Raw genomic sequence first — 14,081 nt, 5'->3', positions numbered from 1 at the left:
CCCCTACCCAGGGGAGCATAGGAGAGGCTACTGGGGATCTGTGATTTTAAAAAACACAAATGAGAATTTGTTTGTTGAGCCCTCAATTACTCCACATGAAGCAGCTGGGGATGCCTCTTGAGTGGTAGACTGAGTACCTATAGATGAGTGAGCTCTAGTCAGGGCTGAGTGACTCCTGGGGTGGACTCCTCTTCCCAGCACTCATGAGGGTGTTCACCCTGTTGTCCAGAGCCTGAGTCCAGCTGAGATCTCTGAAGTCTGTGAAAGGGGACATCTCAATGTGGCCCATGGACTGGCCTGGTCATATTATGTCGGGTACTTGAAGCTGATCCTGCCTGGTGAGTTGCACTCCCCAATTCATTCTTTCCCCATCCATCACAAAGACCTGCCAGACAATAATTAGGACTCTTTACCTGTCTACAGTGTTTTATAGTTTCTAAAATGCTTTTACAAATGTCATTTCATTTACTACTCACAAAACCCCTGAGAGCTAGATAGGGCAGGTATTATCCCCATTTATAGATAAAGAAACCGGCCCATAATGCTAAATTGTCCAGGGTCCAAGTGAATTGGTGATGGAACCAAGATTCAAACCCTGGGGAAATAGGGGGAAGGGTCATTCCCAAATTCCTAGGCTAAGTTCCATTGTTTCCTGCTGCCTCCTAGACTAACCTTAGAGATGATTGGAGGGGGTCTCCCTACACTTTCAGATGCTGAATATCTATCCATCAGTATCACCATAGGGGAGTGAGGTCCAGAGTCAAATTACCAGCCCTGAATCTAGGCCTTGACTCATTATAAGGGTGCAGCGTGGGCCTCAGCCATCACTTCTGAGGAGCTGTGCCTCTTTCTTACAGACCTATGGAATATTTGCTGATGCAGAAATATGGTGTCTGGGTGGGATTGAAGGAAGAATGGGAAGAGAGAATAATCCCTGGACCTGATATTCTCTCCTTGACTTCCTCTTTTTTCTTCAAGGTTGGGAGGAGGGTGAATTTTATTTCTGCTTTTTGGTGGGAAGGGGTCTCAGGAGAGACTGAGCTTAGATCAAGTAAGAACTTTCAGACTTGGACTAGTTTCATGTGTGAATGAGTGAAGTTATGTCTCTCTCCACACAAAAATCATGTGAGGCACAAGTGCCTTACTACCATGGCAGGATGGTATCTCTCCATAGGGCAAGAATGATGTCCTGCCCCTTATACACATACATCTATACGCCTGCAGCTGAGTGGGTCTACTGAAGAGGTCAGATTAGGGGTCACAGTTGTCAAAAATCTCTTGCCTCTCTCCAGGAAAAGAAACACAAGGTAAGGATCTCTGTCCTAAGCCCTAAGAACATAGGAAGGTAGTGAGGCATAGGAAAGATTGTTGGATTTGAAGTCAGAGAATCTGGCTTCAAATCCTAGCTCTTCTGTTTATTACCTTTGTGGGGCTGATCAGGTCACTTTATCCCTCTTGGCCCCTCATCTCTAAGATGAGGCAGTTGAACAAATGACCTCTCAGATCCATCATAGCTCTGAACTGATCCCTGATCCTACAGTGGCCCACTAACTTTCTGGTGGTGTGATAGGCATCCGGCAAATAATGAGATGACCATCCCTCCACCTTTCTTCCCTTTCTTTCTCTGTGGCTGTCTCCTTCCTTAAATGACTTTGCTGTTGGTCCCCACCCAGGGCTCCAGGCCCGAATCCAACTTTATAATCAGTTCAACAAGGATGTCTTGAAGAATCCTGAGGGCCATCGGCTCCACATCCTCATCCCTTTGGATTGCAGGGTCCCTGACGACCTGAGTCAGGCTGACCCCAACATTCACTTCCTTCAAGAACTCCCCCAGTACAGAGCTGACCGGGCAGGCATTAAAGGCAGGATCTATACCAACAGCATCTATAAAATCTGGGAAGACCGACAGAAGGTGAGTAATAATGCCTGGTGAGGAGAGAGAGGGATAGAGCAAGGAAATGCTAGGAGTTGAGGACAGGGATGGAGGCAGTCATGGATTCTGTGTTCCTGGATCTGGCTCCGTCCACAACCCATCATATAATCTTGAGCAAATCACTACCCTGATCAGGGTTTTCCCAGGGCTCAGCTCCAAAAGCCTGAAGAATGAACATCAGAAGCACTGTGGATTTCAGAATATAGAATAGTTCATCCAGAGCCCCTACCCTGTAGGAACCTCTGGGGTCTGCTGAACCACAACTTCTGCCCAGCTCAGCCAAGAATCTCAACTCTTTGGGTTCCCTCTGGAAAACCCTCATGGTGGTAATGGGTAAGAACAACATATGTAGCAGGCCAAGTGCCAACCAAAGAGTCAAGAGCAAAGACAGGTTATAGTCAGTACCCCAGCCTGGCTTCCTGGCAGAGCAAAAATAAACTGATAAAGATTGTCATACCCCTAGAAGCCTATGCTTGCCAGCTGAGGTGGGGGTAGGGAGTGAAGTCCAGGTGGGGAGATCCGTGGAGATGGTTATAGACCACAGCCCCCAGGTCAGAGAGCACTAGCTGCCATCACCATATAAAAAGGGAGACCACTGTACCTTCCTTTCTAACCTTACCAGGCAGAAGTCTGTGTCCTGGAGTTTGCTACCCCACTGCAGACCCTGTTTGCTATGTCCCAGGATGGGCGGGCCGGCTTTAGCAGGGAGGATCGCCTCGAGCAAGCCAAACTCTTCTGCCGGACACTGGAAGACATCCTTGAGGATGCCCCTGAGGCCCGTGACTGCTGTCGCCTCATCGTGTATGAGGGTGAGAGGGCAGGGTCAGTGTGGGCTCCAGGCCAGGGAGGACTTTTAGGGAGAAACAAGAAACTTAGCTGAGCTCCTAAATTAAGAAGCAGGAGGCTGTGAGATTAGCTTTGTTATCATGGACAAGTTTTAAGCCTCCATTTTTGTCTGTAAAATAGGGATAATTAAAGGGATAACAAGACATATACTACTTCTGTCACAGAGTTGTTGGAGGAAAAAGTTCTTTGAAGTGCTCTAAAAATGAATTTATAGTGGTAGCGAAGGAGCACTGAGTCTGAAGTTAGGAAGACCTGCATTCAAATCTGGCCCCCGACAATTATTAGCTGTATTACCCTGGGTACAAGTCCACTTAACCTGTCTGCTTCAGTTTCCTGAACTGTAAAATGGGGCTAATAATGGCATCAATGTCCCAGGGTTATTGGGAGGATCAAATGAGATAATATTTGTAAAGCACTTAGCACACAGTGCCTGGCCCATAGTTGGTGCTTAATAAAAGCTTGTTTCCTTCTTTCCTGAGCCTGGGAGAATTTAAATGACTCACTCATGATCACAGAACTGAGAAGCAGCAGAATTGGGATTCTAATCCAGGGTCTTCTCACCCCAAGTCCAGGATCTTTCCTCTCCACTTCACTGGTCCCCATGTATCCTGCCTTACCTTGGGGCAGACTTCCCCAAGAACCTGGAACATTGCCCTCTAAGGAATCTCAATCTGGAACTGAGCAACACTGGCTTAGAGAAGTGGGGAGGAAATGTTCCCAGGATGTTGAAAGGCCCTTATTCTTCTAGTCTTGATTCTATCATGAATCCTTGTGGGACCTTGGGAGAGTCACTGATCCAGGGCTCAGTGTCCCCACTTGGAACATTACAGAGTTGGACTTAATTTTTCAGGTCCCTCTCAGCCCCACCATTCAATGATTTTGTTATTCTGTTGTTCTAGGGGACCCCTGCTCCATAATTATTGGATGCTTTTAGGGGTAGGTAGTGCCCCCAGTCTCCAGGATATAAGAAGAGGCACTCTCCTTGTGTCCCAAGAGTCAATAGTGTGTGCATATTTACTTGTACATTCACATGTGGCTGCATGTATGATACAAATGTTCCTGTGTACTTAGCCCAGTGCTAAGCACATAGTGGGTGATTAACCAAAGTTGTTTCATTGATCAGTTGTTTGATTTCATTCTCCAGAGCCTGAGGATAGAGCGCTAAGCAACTTCTCTTTGTCTAAAGAGATTCTTCGTCACCTTCGGCAGGAGCACCAAGAAGAGTTTGTTATGGGGCCTGAAAGGGCCGTGGGTGTGGCCACGCCCTCCACCTTGCTCTCAGAGCCACAGCTCCTCATCAGCGGGACGGACCAACCACTTCCCCTCCGTACTGATGGTTTTTAAGCAACGACCTCCCTCTGTTTTATAACTTGGGGTGGAGTCTGTCCCCAAACCCAAGAAACCCAGGCCCTGGTCCTCTGATCGGCCCATCACTCTGGTTCAGACATCTTCAACTGTTGGATGCATGGCAACGCATCTTATCCTATACTGAGAACAGTTTGGGACAGAAGTATCATTCATCCTCCCCATCCCTGATTCTGGGATCTGGGACTGCTAGACCTGGGCTTCTTTACCTTTTCTGTGTCCTGGACCCCTTTGGCAATGTGGTGAAGTGAGCCCCATCTCAGAATGCATAAAATGAAGCATGTAAGATTAAAAAGGAAACCTGATAGGTTGAAATATGGTTTTCAAAATATTTTAAAAATCAAATCCATAGGTTAAGAAGCTCTGTACTGGAAAGTCTGTCAGGCAAACATCCACCTCTCTTTTCTCTTGCTGTCTTATGTGAGGACTGGTACTCAACAATACGTGTCCCAGAGATCAAGCATACTTATAAGATGCAGGATGATGGACCATGAACAAGAGAGCAGTCCTGTCTTTTCTTTTCAGAAGGATCCTGCTGCTGTCTTCTAGTAGATTCCTCCAAAGGACTGTGCCTGCATAAGTGTCCTCTTGCTGTCTTATTTTTCTACTTGAATTGATATTTGAAAACCAAGCTCAAGCTCCTTAACCTGTGCTGGACACTCAAAAGTGGACTGACTCAACCAGGTCACACAACTAATAAGCATCTGACCCCAAAACCCAGGCCAGCTGCCTCCAAGTCTAGTGATCTCTCCACTAGTCTATAGTGGAGTAACACCCGAAGCATCCCACCACCTCCTTGATTCTATAGCCGTTAGAAGCAATTTGCCAATCATCCTACTTCATTTTGTCTTCTCCCTTCAAGCCCTGCCTTGAGGGACTGTGCATGAAGAACCCAGAAAACTTGTTTTTATCAGTAGACAAATGCAAGAAGCTATCTATGCTCTCCTCTCTTTTTTGGTATGTGGTGGATTCCCTGCATAATAATGAATGGACTTCAGGTTGAGCGATGAAGATGGGGGTCAGAGAAGAGTGTTTAACAAAGCTGTGAGGGATGGCAATGGATTGGCCCATTCCTCACCCCCTCCATCCATGCTGTATGACCTCACTGATCTAATCTCTCTACAACACTACTACTCGTTGTTCCCCCTTTAAACATTGGGCTCAGTCCTGCGCAAGTGCTTTGTTCATATTCCTCAGGACCTCCAGGGGGTCTTCTCTAGCTGCTCCAGACCGTCTTGAAGGCAGGGGTATATTTCCTACAGCACCTCGAACAGAGTAGTCACTCACTGCTTATTGACAGCTCCACAGAATGGGCTTTGAGAGAGAACTTGGAGGGCACCAAAGGAAGAGGCCTTTCAAAAATAATGTCTCTTTGTCTTTTCCTTTTACCCCCTCAGCGTCTTATCCACTTCACTTCCTGCTGCTCATCCCTGCTGTCCCCTCCTAAGTTCAGAGCTTCCTCTACTCCCAGCAGGGGACTCCTCCCCATTCCCACCTATAACAGGGCTTTTCTTTTTCTTTTCTGGGGAGGCTGCTCTTATATAATGGGTTTGTATATTCTAAGGGAGAAGGTCAAAGGCTGGCACTGCTAGACTCCTGGCGAAGGCCTTGTGTGTTTGTGTGCAGTTGTCCCTTAAGCCATACCCAGTGGGACACAGAGAAACAATAGTCAAATTCCTCTAATCTCCCCTTTGCTGAGCAGGGAAGGCTAGTGATCAACCCTGGCAACCTCTGGAGCCTCTTGATGTCTGGGGATTTTTAAGAGTTTAGACTAGCGAGAGTGGGGAACTTTCACCCTCAAGGCCGCATGTGACTCTTCTAGTTCCTTGGTACAGCTTTTTGTCTGAGTCCAGGTATTACTGAAGAAATCCTTTTATTAAAGGGATTTTTCTGTGAAGTTTGGATTCAGTCAAAGGGCTGCACTTGAGGACCTAGAGGGCCACATGTGGCTTTGAGGGCACAGGTTTCCCACCCCTGGTTTAGAGGTATCTAGGACATCTGTTTGACTCTTAAGAGGATGGAGAAGATCAGAGAATGTATATTTTCCTTTGTAAAAATATTTTGGAGATACCGTATTTCACTGCATAATTGTTGCAGATTTTATGCCAATTTTTTTTTTTTGCAAAGAAGTAGGGTACAACCACGGTGTGAATCTTTTTTTAAAAATTGTGCTGGTATTACCATATCACGTGACTTACTCATGACAGCTTCCCCTGCCTGTTCACTCCCCTTGTACCTACGGCTCTTCATTGGGTTGAGTAGCAATACCATTAGTACTGCAGTGCTCTAAACAAACCACAGCAAGCTGGCTTTCGAAAATATACTCACAATGCACTTGCACTGAGAATTCTAGGCTTGCAATGTGTGAGAGATAAATCCATGTCCATATACCACTGGTGAATGCATTACTGCTTTGTTTACCTTTTAAGCGTCCTGACAAACAGAATTATACCACACGAGGATTACATGATGAAAGATTATAAATCAATTTTTGGACTGAATAAACAGGGTGCAGTGATTGTGTGGTGAAATATGGTACTCTCTTTTCCAGAGCTAAGGCCTAACAAGCAGACTGTGCCCTGAAATTGGCATAATAATCTTTTGCACTCAGAATGATACCACCCTCAGGTTAAATGTATTGCTTGGATCAGCACCAGATGTTCACTGAGGGATTTAGCTCCCCCTATTTCCCAGGGCCATCCATCACATATTCACAATCCCTGTTCTGGTCACAGAACTCTGGTTCTGTTCCCCACAGGGTGGGCACGACCCCAAGACTTGGGACAATGCTGTTCCCACAGGAACCATTGGAACAATAAATCAAGACCTAAATATGATTATGTCATGGTCCAGCCTGGGATGTATATAAAACAAGGCCTGCCTTTAGTCCAACATGTTAAGCCCTCCTTCTCAGGAGGGGGTCTTCCATATGCATGCATCATTTTCTTCGCTCTGAAATTAATTAAACTTCTGTTTGTCTCTTGACTCTCCTGTCTCTAGCCTGGTCTCTTTGTTTAGCTCTAGTCACCCATAGGCTGGTTCTAATCCAGTTGACATCTTCCATTCATGGTTCAAGGTTAAAGCCAATTGCCAATGTGAGCTCTAATAGAGGTTGGGGGTAAGTCTGAGTGAGGGGAAGTGAGGAGCCAGCATTCCTGGGTTCCCCACCTCATGTCCAATCTTGCTAGCTGGTGATCCCAGCAGAATCACTTCCTTCCATAGGGTCTGGAAAGGGTAGGACTTAAGTGGACCCTGGAAAATGAAAAAGGGCCCTGGAGGGGGTAATTTTTCTAGTCAGATCTCATTCTACCAAAATGTAGGGGCAAAGGAGGCTAGAAGAGAAGGGGAACTTGAGGAAGAGATATTAGAAAAAAATAAACTGAGGAAGAAGGTTCAGAGGCCTGGAGATCCCTGGATGGGAAGAGGAATGGGATTCTAGGTCTATGGACTAGTGGGAGGTGGGATAGGGATGGAAGTATTAGAAGTATACAAACTGCACCATGTTTCCAGGAGGGAGCCCCAACTTGACATTTATTTTTCTAGTCCCAGGAAGAAGACCCCTGAAAATCATCAGTTCAGGCAAGAAATCCATCCTGTCCATTCTCTTGGCCTCAAAGTGCAGACCCTCTATTCCCTTTCCTATTAAATTTTTTCCCAACTATCCTCACTTTCTTTGGTGGTAAAGGGAAATCTCCAGATTTGCTTTTCATAGATATGTAAGCTCCATGATGCTGGAATGGGTGCAGAAGCTGGTAGCAGAAGACCAAGGCTGGGCTTCCTTGTAGCTCTCTTGGGGCTCATTTCCAAGTTGGGAGTCCAGTGCCTGCCAATGGATGAGATGGATGCCATCTTCTTGCTTCAGGGGTGGGGGCTCCTGAGGGAGAGTAACCTGGACTTTTCGTAGCTCAGGACCAAAGTGGACAACCATGATGATGCCGATAGCCAATAAGACAAAAAGGGCTACGATGACAGCAAGCAGAGGCAGCCCATCCCCCTTTGGCCCATTCTGATGTCCTCCCAGAGTGCCCAAACAACTTGAGGGATATTGCACAATAGAGCTGTTCATCACTGGTGAAGACGCAGGCATGAGGGCAACCTGGGAATGGAGAAGTCAAAAATGGAGAGGAAGAGGCAGAAAAAGGAGAAGATGCAAGAAGGAGAAGAAAGGGCAAAGACTCCAATCAAAGTCAAGACCTTGGCAAGAACAGAGAGGAAGAGAGCAAGGTGAAGATACCAGAGAGAGTAAAAATCACACAAAGAGGAAAACAGAGACAGGCAGAGAGGGACAGAGAGAAAAAACTTTGTTATAGCCTTGCAAATGAGTATCAGCTCTCTAAAATCTGCTCCCTGCTTTCCTGCCTGCCCACTGTCCTCCTTACATCCACATGTGTAAGAGCTGGGATTCCAACCCAAGTTTCCTGTCTCCAAGTCCTAGGATCTTTTTACTATACAACCCTGTACACTTCACTTGGAAGAACTTGGGAGTCATAAAATGATAAGTACTTCTAGATCCTCCATGAGTATTAACTTTTTCCTCACCCTGTACAGTGGGCATCTATTTCCTAAAACCTGAGGAAAAGGGGAACTCATTTTTGTCCATCAAGCTATTTTCTTCCCACTACTGCTATGCTAACTATCAACAGGGGAGGTGGGGAAGAGACAGAAGAAAACTATCCTTGTTCTGGAAAGGAAAAGAAAGGAAAGGAAAGGAAAGGAACAGTTCCCAGGAACCCCTGACTCTCAGTGCTCAGGGATGATGTGGAAAGACCAGGGAGCAGCCTGAGATCTCCCTCTCCCCACCCCCAGAGTCTGAAGTTTCTTCTGGTCTCTTGCCATAGAATTCAGAATGAGAGAAAAGGAAGAGGCTTTCTCTGCCAGAGAGGGGGCAGGATGATGAAATGACAGTCCCCAAAGAGAAACTGGGGGAGGAGGAAGAGTAGGAGGGTACCTGATTATCCTGGTCTGGAAGTGGGAACATGAGAAATTTCAAGGTTGGGAGGCTCTTGTGAGACCAAACGTGTGTTAGAAGTGAATTGGTCTCCCAAAAGGCTGGCTCCCCTAACCCTAAAGCTGCCACGTCTGATAAACACACGCACACACACACACCCTCTTCAATAAAACACACCCTCATTCTCCCGCGCTTTCACTTCCGTCAGGTTCTTTGTCACAGAACTGTGACACCCTGAGACGTGCCTGTTTGCCCCTACTTCTCACTCTTCCTGTATTGGTCTCTTTCTCCCTCTTCAATCTGAAGTTCATATGCAAGACTAAAAAAATGCCTTTTTCTCTGTCCCTCCCTTCTTGTCTCTCTGTTTCCTTCTCTATCCTTTCCAGGACACTTTTCTCTCTTTTTCTTCCTGTCTTGGTCACTCACCCTTTATGGCTCTGTTTCTCTATGTCCCTGTATTTGTCTCTCATTTCAGTCTCCATCTTTGTTTCTATCTCTCCCTCTGGCCAAGTGGCAGCTAGGTTGGCCCAGTGGTTAGAGCCTGGGGCCTGGAGTCAGAAAGATCAGAATTCAAATATAGCCTCAGACACTTACTAGCTATGTGAACTTGTAATTTAACCTGTTTGCCTCAGATCTGTAAAGTGGGGATAACTTCCTAGGGTTGTCTTGAGGGTCAGGTGAGATATTTGTAAAGTGCTTGGCACATAGTAAGTGCTATATAAATGTTAGCTATTATTATTCCAAATGTCTTCCTTTTTGCTCTCTGCCTGTCTTGATTTCTGTATTTCTATTTTTCTCTCTTGATCTTTCTCTGTAGGACTCGCTGTTCTCCCTATAGTACTCTAATCCTAGATACCAGGGCAGCCCTTCCAGTCAACATCCCCAACAGATACTGACTCTTTATACCAAAGGAAGGAGACTTGTGTATTTCTGATGCTTCTCACTTTCCTAGGGAGAAAAAAAATTCCTTTTATTTTGAATAAAATAATGAACACGTATGCCTTTATATGTCTGTGCTTCTTTACAGAGGGACTTCTGTGTATGTCAATTTGTTCAAGTCACAAAATGCCCATAAAAATTTCTCTTGTCTCTGGGGATGGTTATTTTTCAGGAAAAGCTTTGACTCCAAAGGGACCCCCCCTCTCCCCATCCCCCATTTCCCTTTCCACCTTCACATCACAAAACTAGGCCTGGAGAGCTGGAAAACACCGTGGGAAAGCCCAGCTCTGAGATGAAGACTGTTTGTCTCTCTAAAGAACTTTGCTCTCAGGAAACGGAGCCCAGCCAAACTGTCCCTCACTCTGACACCTGGAAAACTCTGTGACATCTTTCTAGTGACATACAGGCCAGTTCCACAGTACCCACAAGGGTCAGGCTAAGCTATCTGAAAGGTTCTCAGAAATCTGGGAGGTGATTGGCTGAGCCAGCTCTGAAATCACAGTGCTACCTCCTTTTCCAAGAACCAATTAGAAAGTGTTAACAGGAACAGGCCCAGCTTCTTTTCCCATCTCCACTTAACAGCCATTCTATAGGAAATCTTCATCCTGCCACTGAGTAGGGTCCAGGATCTCTGACTATTACTGCTCCCCACTAGGAAAGAGCCAAGAGGCAGATTCTCCCTAGCCACAATTTGTCAAGAGTATCCCACAACTTCCAAAATGTATTAACTGTATGCTGTGCACTGCTGTTTGAGAGGCTGAACAAGGATTAATTGACAGCTAGCCCAAGAGTCAGACCTATTCTGCCTTTGATACATTAGTTTTGTGACCTTAAGCAAGTCATTCAACTTCTAATTGCCCCAGGAAGCTCTAAGACTCTTAATTTTCAGATCAGGTACATTTGTAGAGGGAATTTCTCCATCTGACTTTCCTTATTACAGTGAAATCACAGGTCTGGTCCAAATGAAAAAAAAAATATTCCAGGAACTGTACCAGGCATTGGGATCACAAATACAATAATTAGGTAGTCCCTGCCTTTAAGGAACTTACATTGTATCAGAACAGTATCAAATGGCTACTAATCAATATTGTGAGACACCTTAAAGGTCATAGAGCTTGAGAAAAGGATAAAATCCCAATCTAACCACTGAGGGTTTGAAAAAAAAACTTCTTGTACTTGAGGAATATACTCTTTCAGGAAAAAATAAGTTCTTACAGGAAACAGGGACTAGATGCTACTTCTCTTTCTCTAACTCTGTGCCCACATTTTTGTTTCTATGTTTCTTGATGATTCTCATATATTTCATGACTGGGAATCACCTCTTATTTTAGAAAGAAGCAAAACAAGCAAAATCTGAAGATTAATCTTTCTTGTCTGAAGAAAATTTTGCCATAGCGAGCCACTGTCTCTTTCTGCTATTTTCCCCTGGTTGGGTGCAAGAACATCTCACAACCCCTCGTTCTGGGTTGAATGGCATCTTCCTTAGCCCAAACAGAAAGAGGTCTCTTCTACTTTCAGAAGCCCCAGGACAAGGAAGGAGAATATCCCAATGATTCTGTTTCAGATAGGTCTCTAGGCTGTACAGAAGAAGGAATAACTCTTCTCTCCTTTCCTAATCCTCCATAGATGAGATGGACCTTGGAAAATAAGGATTAAGAAATTCTGGCCCTCCCAACCAGTAAATACATCTTTAAGTAGGGTCACAACCTCCATTTACCTCAGTTTCTTCAACTATAAAATGAGGGTGATAATAGAATCTACTTTGTAGGATTGTTGTGTCAAATGACATAACATTTGTAGAATGCACTTAGCACAGTGTCTGGCACATAGTGCATATGTGTTCATCCTTCATTTCCAAAGAAGAACATGCCATCAGAGAAATAATGACATGACTTGCATTTGACTTTGTTTTGAGTGAGGGAGGGCTGTGCAGGTCACCAGCCTCACTTCTCCTCCAGAGCCATCTGAATCCAGTGACCAGATATTCATCAGGATGACTGGAGATGACCCAGAATGAGGCAATTGGGGTCAAGTGACTTGACCAAGATCAAACAGCTAGTGAGTGTCAAGTGTCTGAAGTGAGATTTGAACTTAGGTCCTCCTGACTCCTGTACTGGTGCTCTATCCACTGCACCACCTAGCTATATAAATGCTTATTCTCTCTCCTTTATTGTGAATTTTAAAAATTCTTCAATAGCCATTTTAATCTCTTTTTTAAAATATCATTATAACTATTCTCCCTCTCCCTCCCCAAATCCCTCCATTCTTGATGAAAAGGGAAAAAATAAAACAGCCTTGTAACAAACATAAGCAAAAGAAATCCACACACTGGCCATACCCAAAAATGAGGTCCTATTCTGTAGTGTGAATCCCTAACCTCTCTGTCATAGGTGGTCACTGAATGTCTTGGTGTTCCAAAGTCATCCAAAGTTGTTGTTATCATATAACTGCTCTCCTAGTTCTTCTTATTCACATTTCTTCAGTTCATATAAGTCTTTTCAGATTCTTTGTGGAATCTATCTTCCAAAAAACCTGGGGCATTTAATTGCTATATAGGCAGAAGACATGATTCTAGACTGGCAAATAGAATGCTTAGCACAACAGGGCACTGAAAACCAGTGTTAAGACACATATAATGAATGTCCAAAATTCTTCAGGATAGATAGACTGAGGATACTTTATAGAGGTGACAAGTATGGAAGCTAGTCCCATCATGTCTCTAGATTTATTTGAATTAGAATGCCAGAATGTACTATTTCCAAGTAAGTACTCTTTTTTTCTCCTCATTTGAGTTAAAATCTTATTCCACTCTCAGCTAGAAAACTCATTCACTCTTGTATATTTTTTGGTACATCCTAATTTGTGTTTCCTCTCCTATCTCTGTTTGATGTTTGCTTGAATAAATAGGCTTACTGTTGTGTAACTAGTATAATATGGAAAGGAACCAAGCTTTCAAGTATAAACTAAGGTATATCTTCCCTCTCAAGTGGGGCCAGGGAAGCACCTTTCCTTCTGAACCTAGAATTGTAACCCTAGATCATAGATATTTAGAGGAAATGATTCTAGTCTAGTACCCCTCTCAGAGACTGGAGGGAAGAGTGCCCATCCTTAATACTGCTTCTGGGGCCTAACTGCCCCTCTCCCTCTGCTGGGGCATAGTCCTTGGCTCTCCTCTTCTTTACAGGGTAAGCCAGGTCTCAGATCATATCTCCCTATGCCAGCCATGATCACATTGCTTTCTAGAATGGCTGGACCAATTCACAGCTCCACCAAGTGTATTAGTGTATCTGTTTTTCTGCATCTCCTCCAATTGTTGTCATTTTCTGGGGGGTTTTTTGTTTGTTTTTCATCTTTACCAGTTTGATAGGTTTGAGACAGAATCTCAGAACTGTTTTAACTTACATTTTCTTTGTTATTAGTGATTTGAAGCATTTTTTCATATGACTATTGATAAGTTGGACTTTATCCTTTGACAACTGCTTGTTCATATCCTTTGATCACTTATCTACTGGGGAATAGTTCTTATTCTTATATATTTGATTCAATTTCCTATATATCTTGGATAACAGAACCTTGATATGGTATTTTTTCAATAATTGTTCATATCTGTATTACAATTTCTAAGAGAAGGGGAAGGGGGTTGGAATACTTTTACCCCTGCAGAAAGGTGGGACTTTGGTGTGGAAATGGTGAATTTGTGAGAGAACAGAGCCACAGAATAAGAAGATCTAGGTTGAAAAAAGCCATGGGAGGATTTGGGGGTAGGTACAAAGAAGAATTTCCCAGCTGAATTAGATGACTAAGGCAAAATGGTAGAGAATTTGGAGCACAAGAGAGAATAAAGTGGGCAACTGGGTCATCTCTCTTTATGAAAATGTCTCTTCCTCCCCCCACCATCCGTTGGGGCTCAGTTTTGGGTCCATAATGCCTTGCATCCTTCTAGCTCCAGACTGTACTAGCATAGCCTAATGGAACCCAGCCCCTTCCATTCCACACCCCCACCCCCCTTGGATCCAATCTGTTTCCTTCTATTCTTTGACAGGAAACTTC

The 14,081-nt window shown here is 44.4% G+C and overlaps 2 protein-coding genes across 7 annotated transcripts in view; one reads left to right on the top strand and one right to left on the bottom strand.

The window, feature by feature from the left end:
• STING1 (stimulator of interferon response cGAMP interactor 1) overlaps positions 1-7,129 on the top strand; it is a 46,176-nt gene extending 39,047 nt beyond the window's left edge. For 5 of the 6 annotated variants that reach the window (XM_072630477.1, XM_072630478.1, XM_072630476.1 and 2 more), the window contains 4 exons: positions 230-338; positions 1,674-1,912; positions 2,556-2,742; positions 3,924-7,129. In XM_072630477.1, coding sequence (XP_072486578.1) covers positions 230-338; positions 1,674-1,912; positions 2,556-2,742; positions 3,924-4,123 — 735 coding nt within the window. In that variant the 3' untranslated portion in view covers positions 4,124-7,129. The remainder of the gene's footprint in view (positions 1-229; positions 339-1,673; positions 1,913-2,555; positions 2,743-3,923) is intronic. The other variant, XM_072630481.1, reaches the window with a different exon arrangement.
• A 721-nt stretch (positions 7,130-7,850) lies between these two features.
• On the bottom strand, positions 7,851-8,231 carry SMIM33 (small integral membrane protein 33). Its single transcript, XM_072629113.1, has one exon. It carries the CDS (start codon positions 8,229-8,231, stop codon positions 7,851-7,853), a length of 381 nt encoding a protein of 126 aa, XP_072485214.1.
• Between the last annotated feature and the right edge of the window lie 5,850 nt (positions 8,232-14,081).

This window comes from Notamacropus eugenii, chromosome 1, assembly GCF_028372415.1.
Source record: "Notamacropus eugenii isolate mMacEug1 chromosome 1, mMacEug1.pri_v2, whole genome shotgun sequence".
NCBI lineage: Eukaryota > Metazoa > Chordata > Mammalia > Diprotodontia > Macropodidae > Notamacropus > Notamacropus eugenii.
Note: the sequence above shows the minus strand (reverse complement) of the source record. Positions and strands in the feature narration are given on the sequence as shown.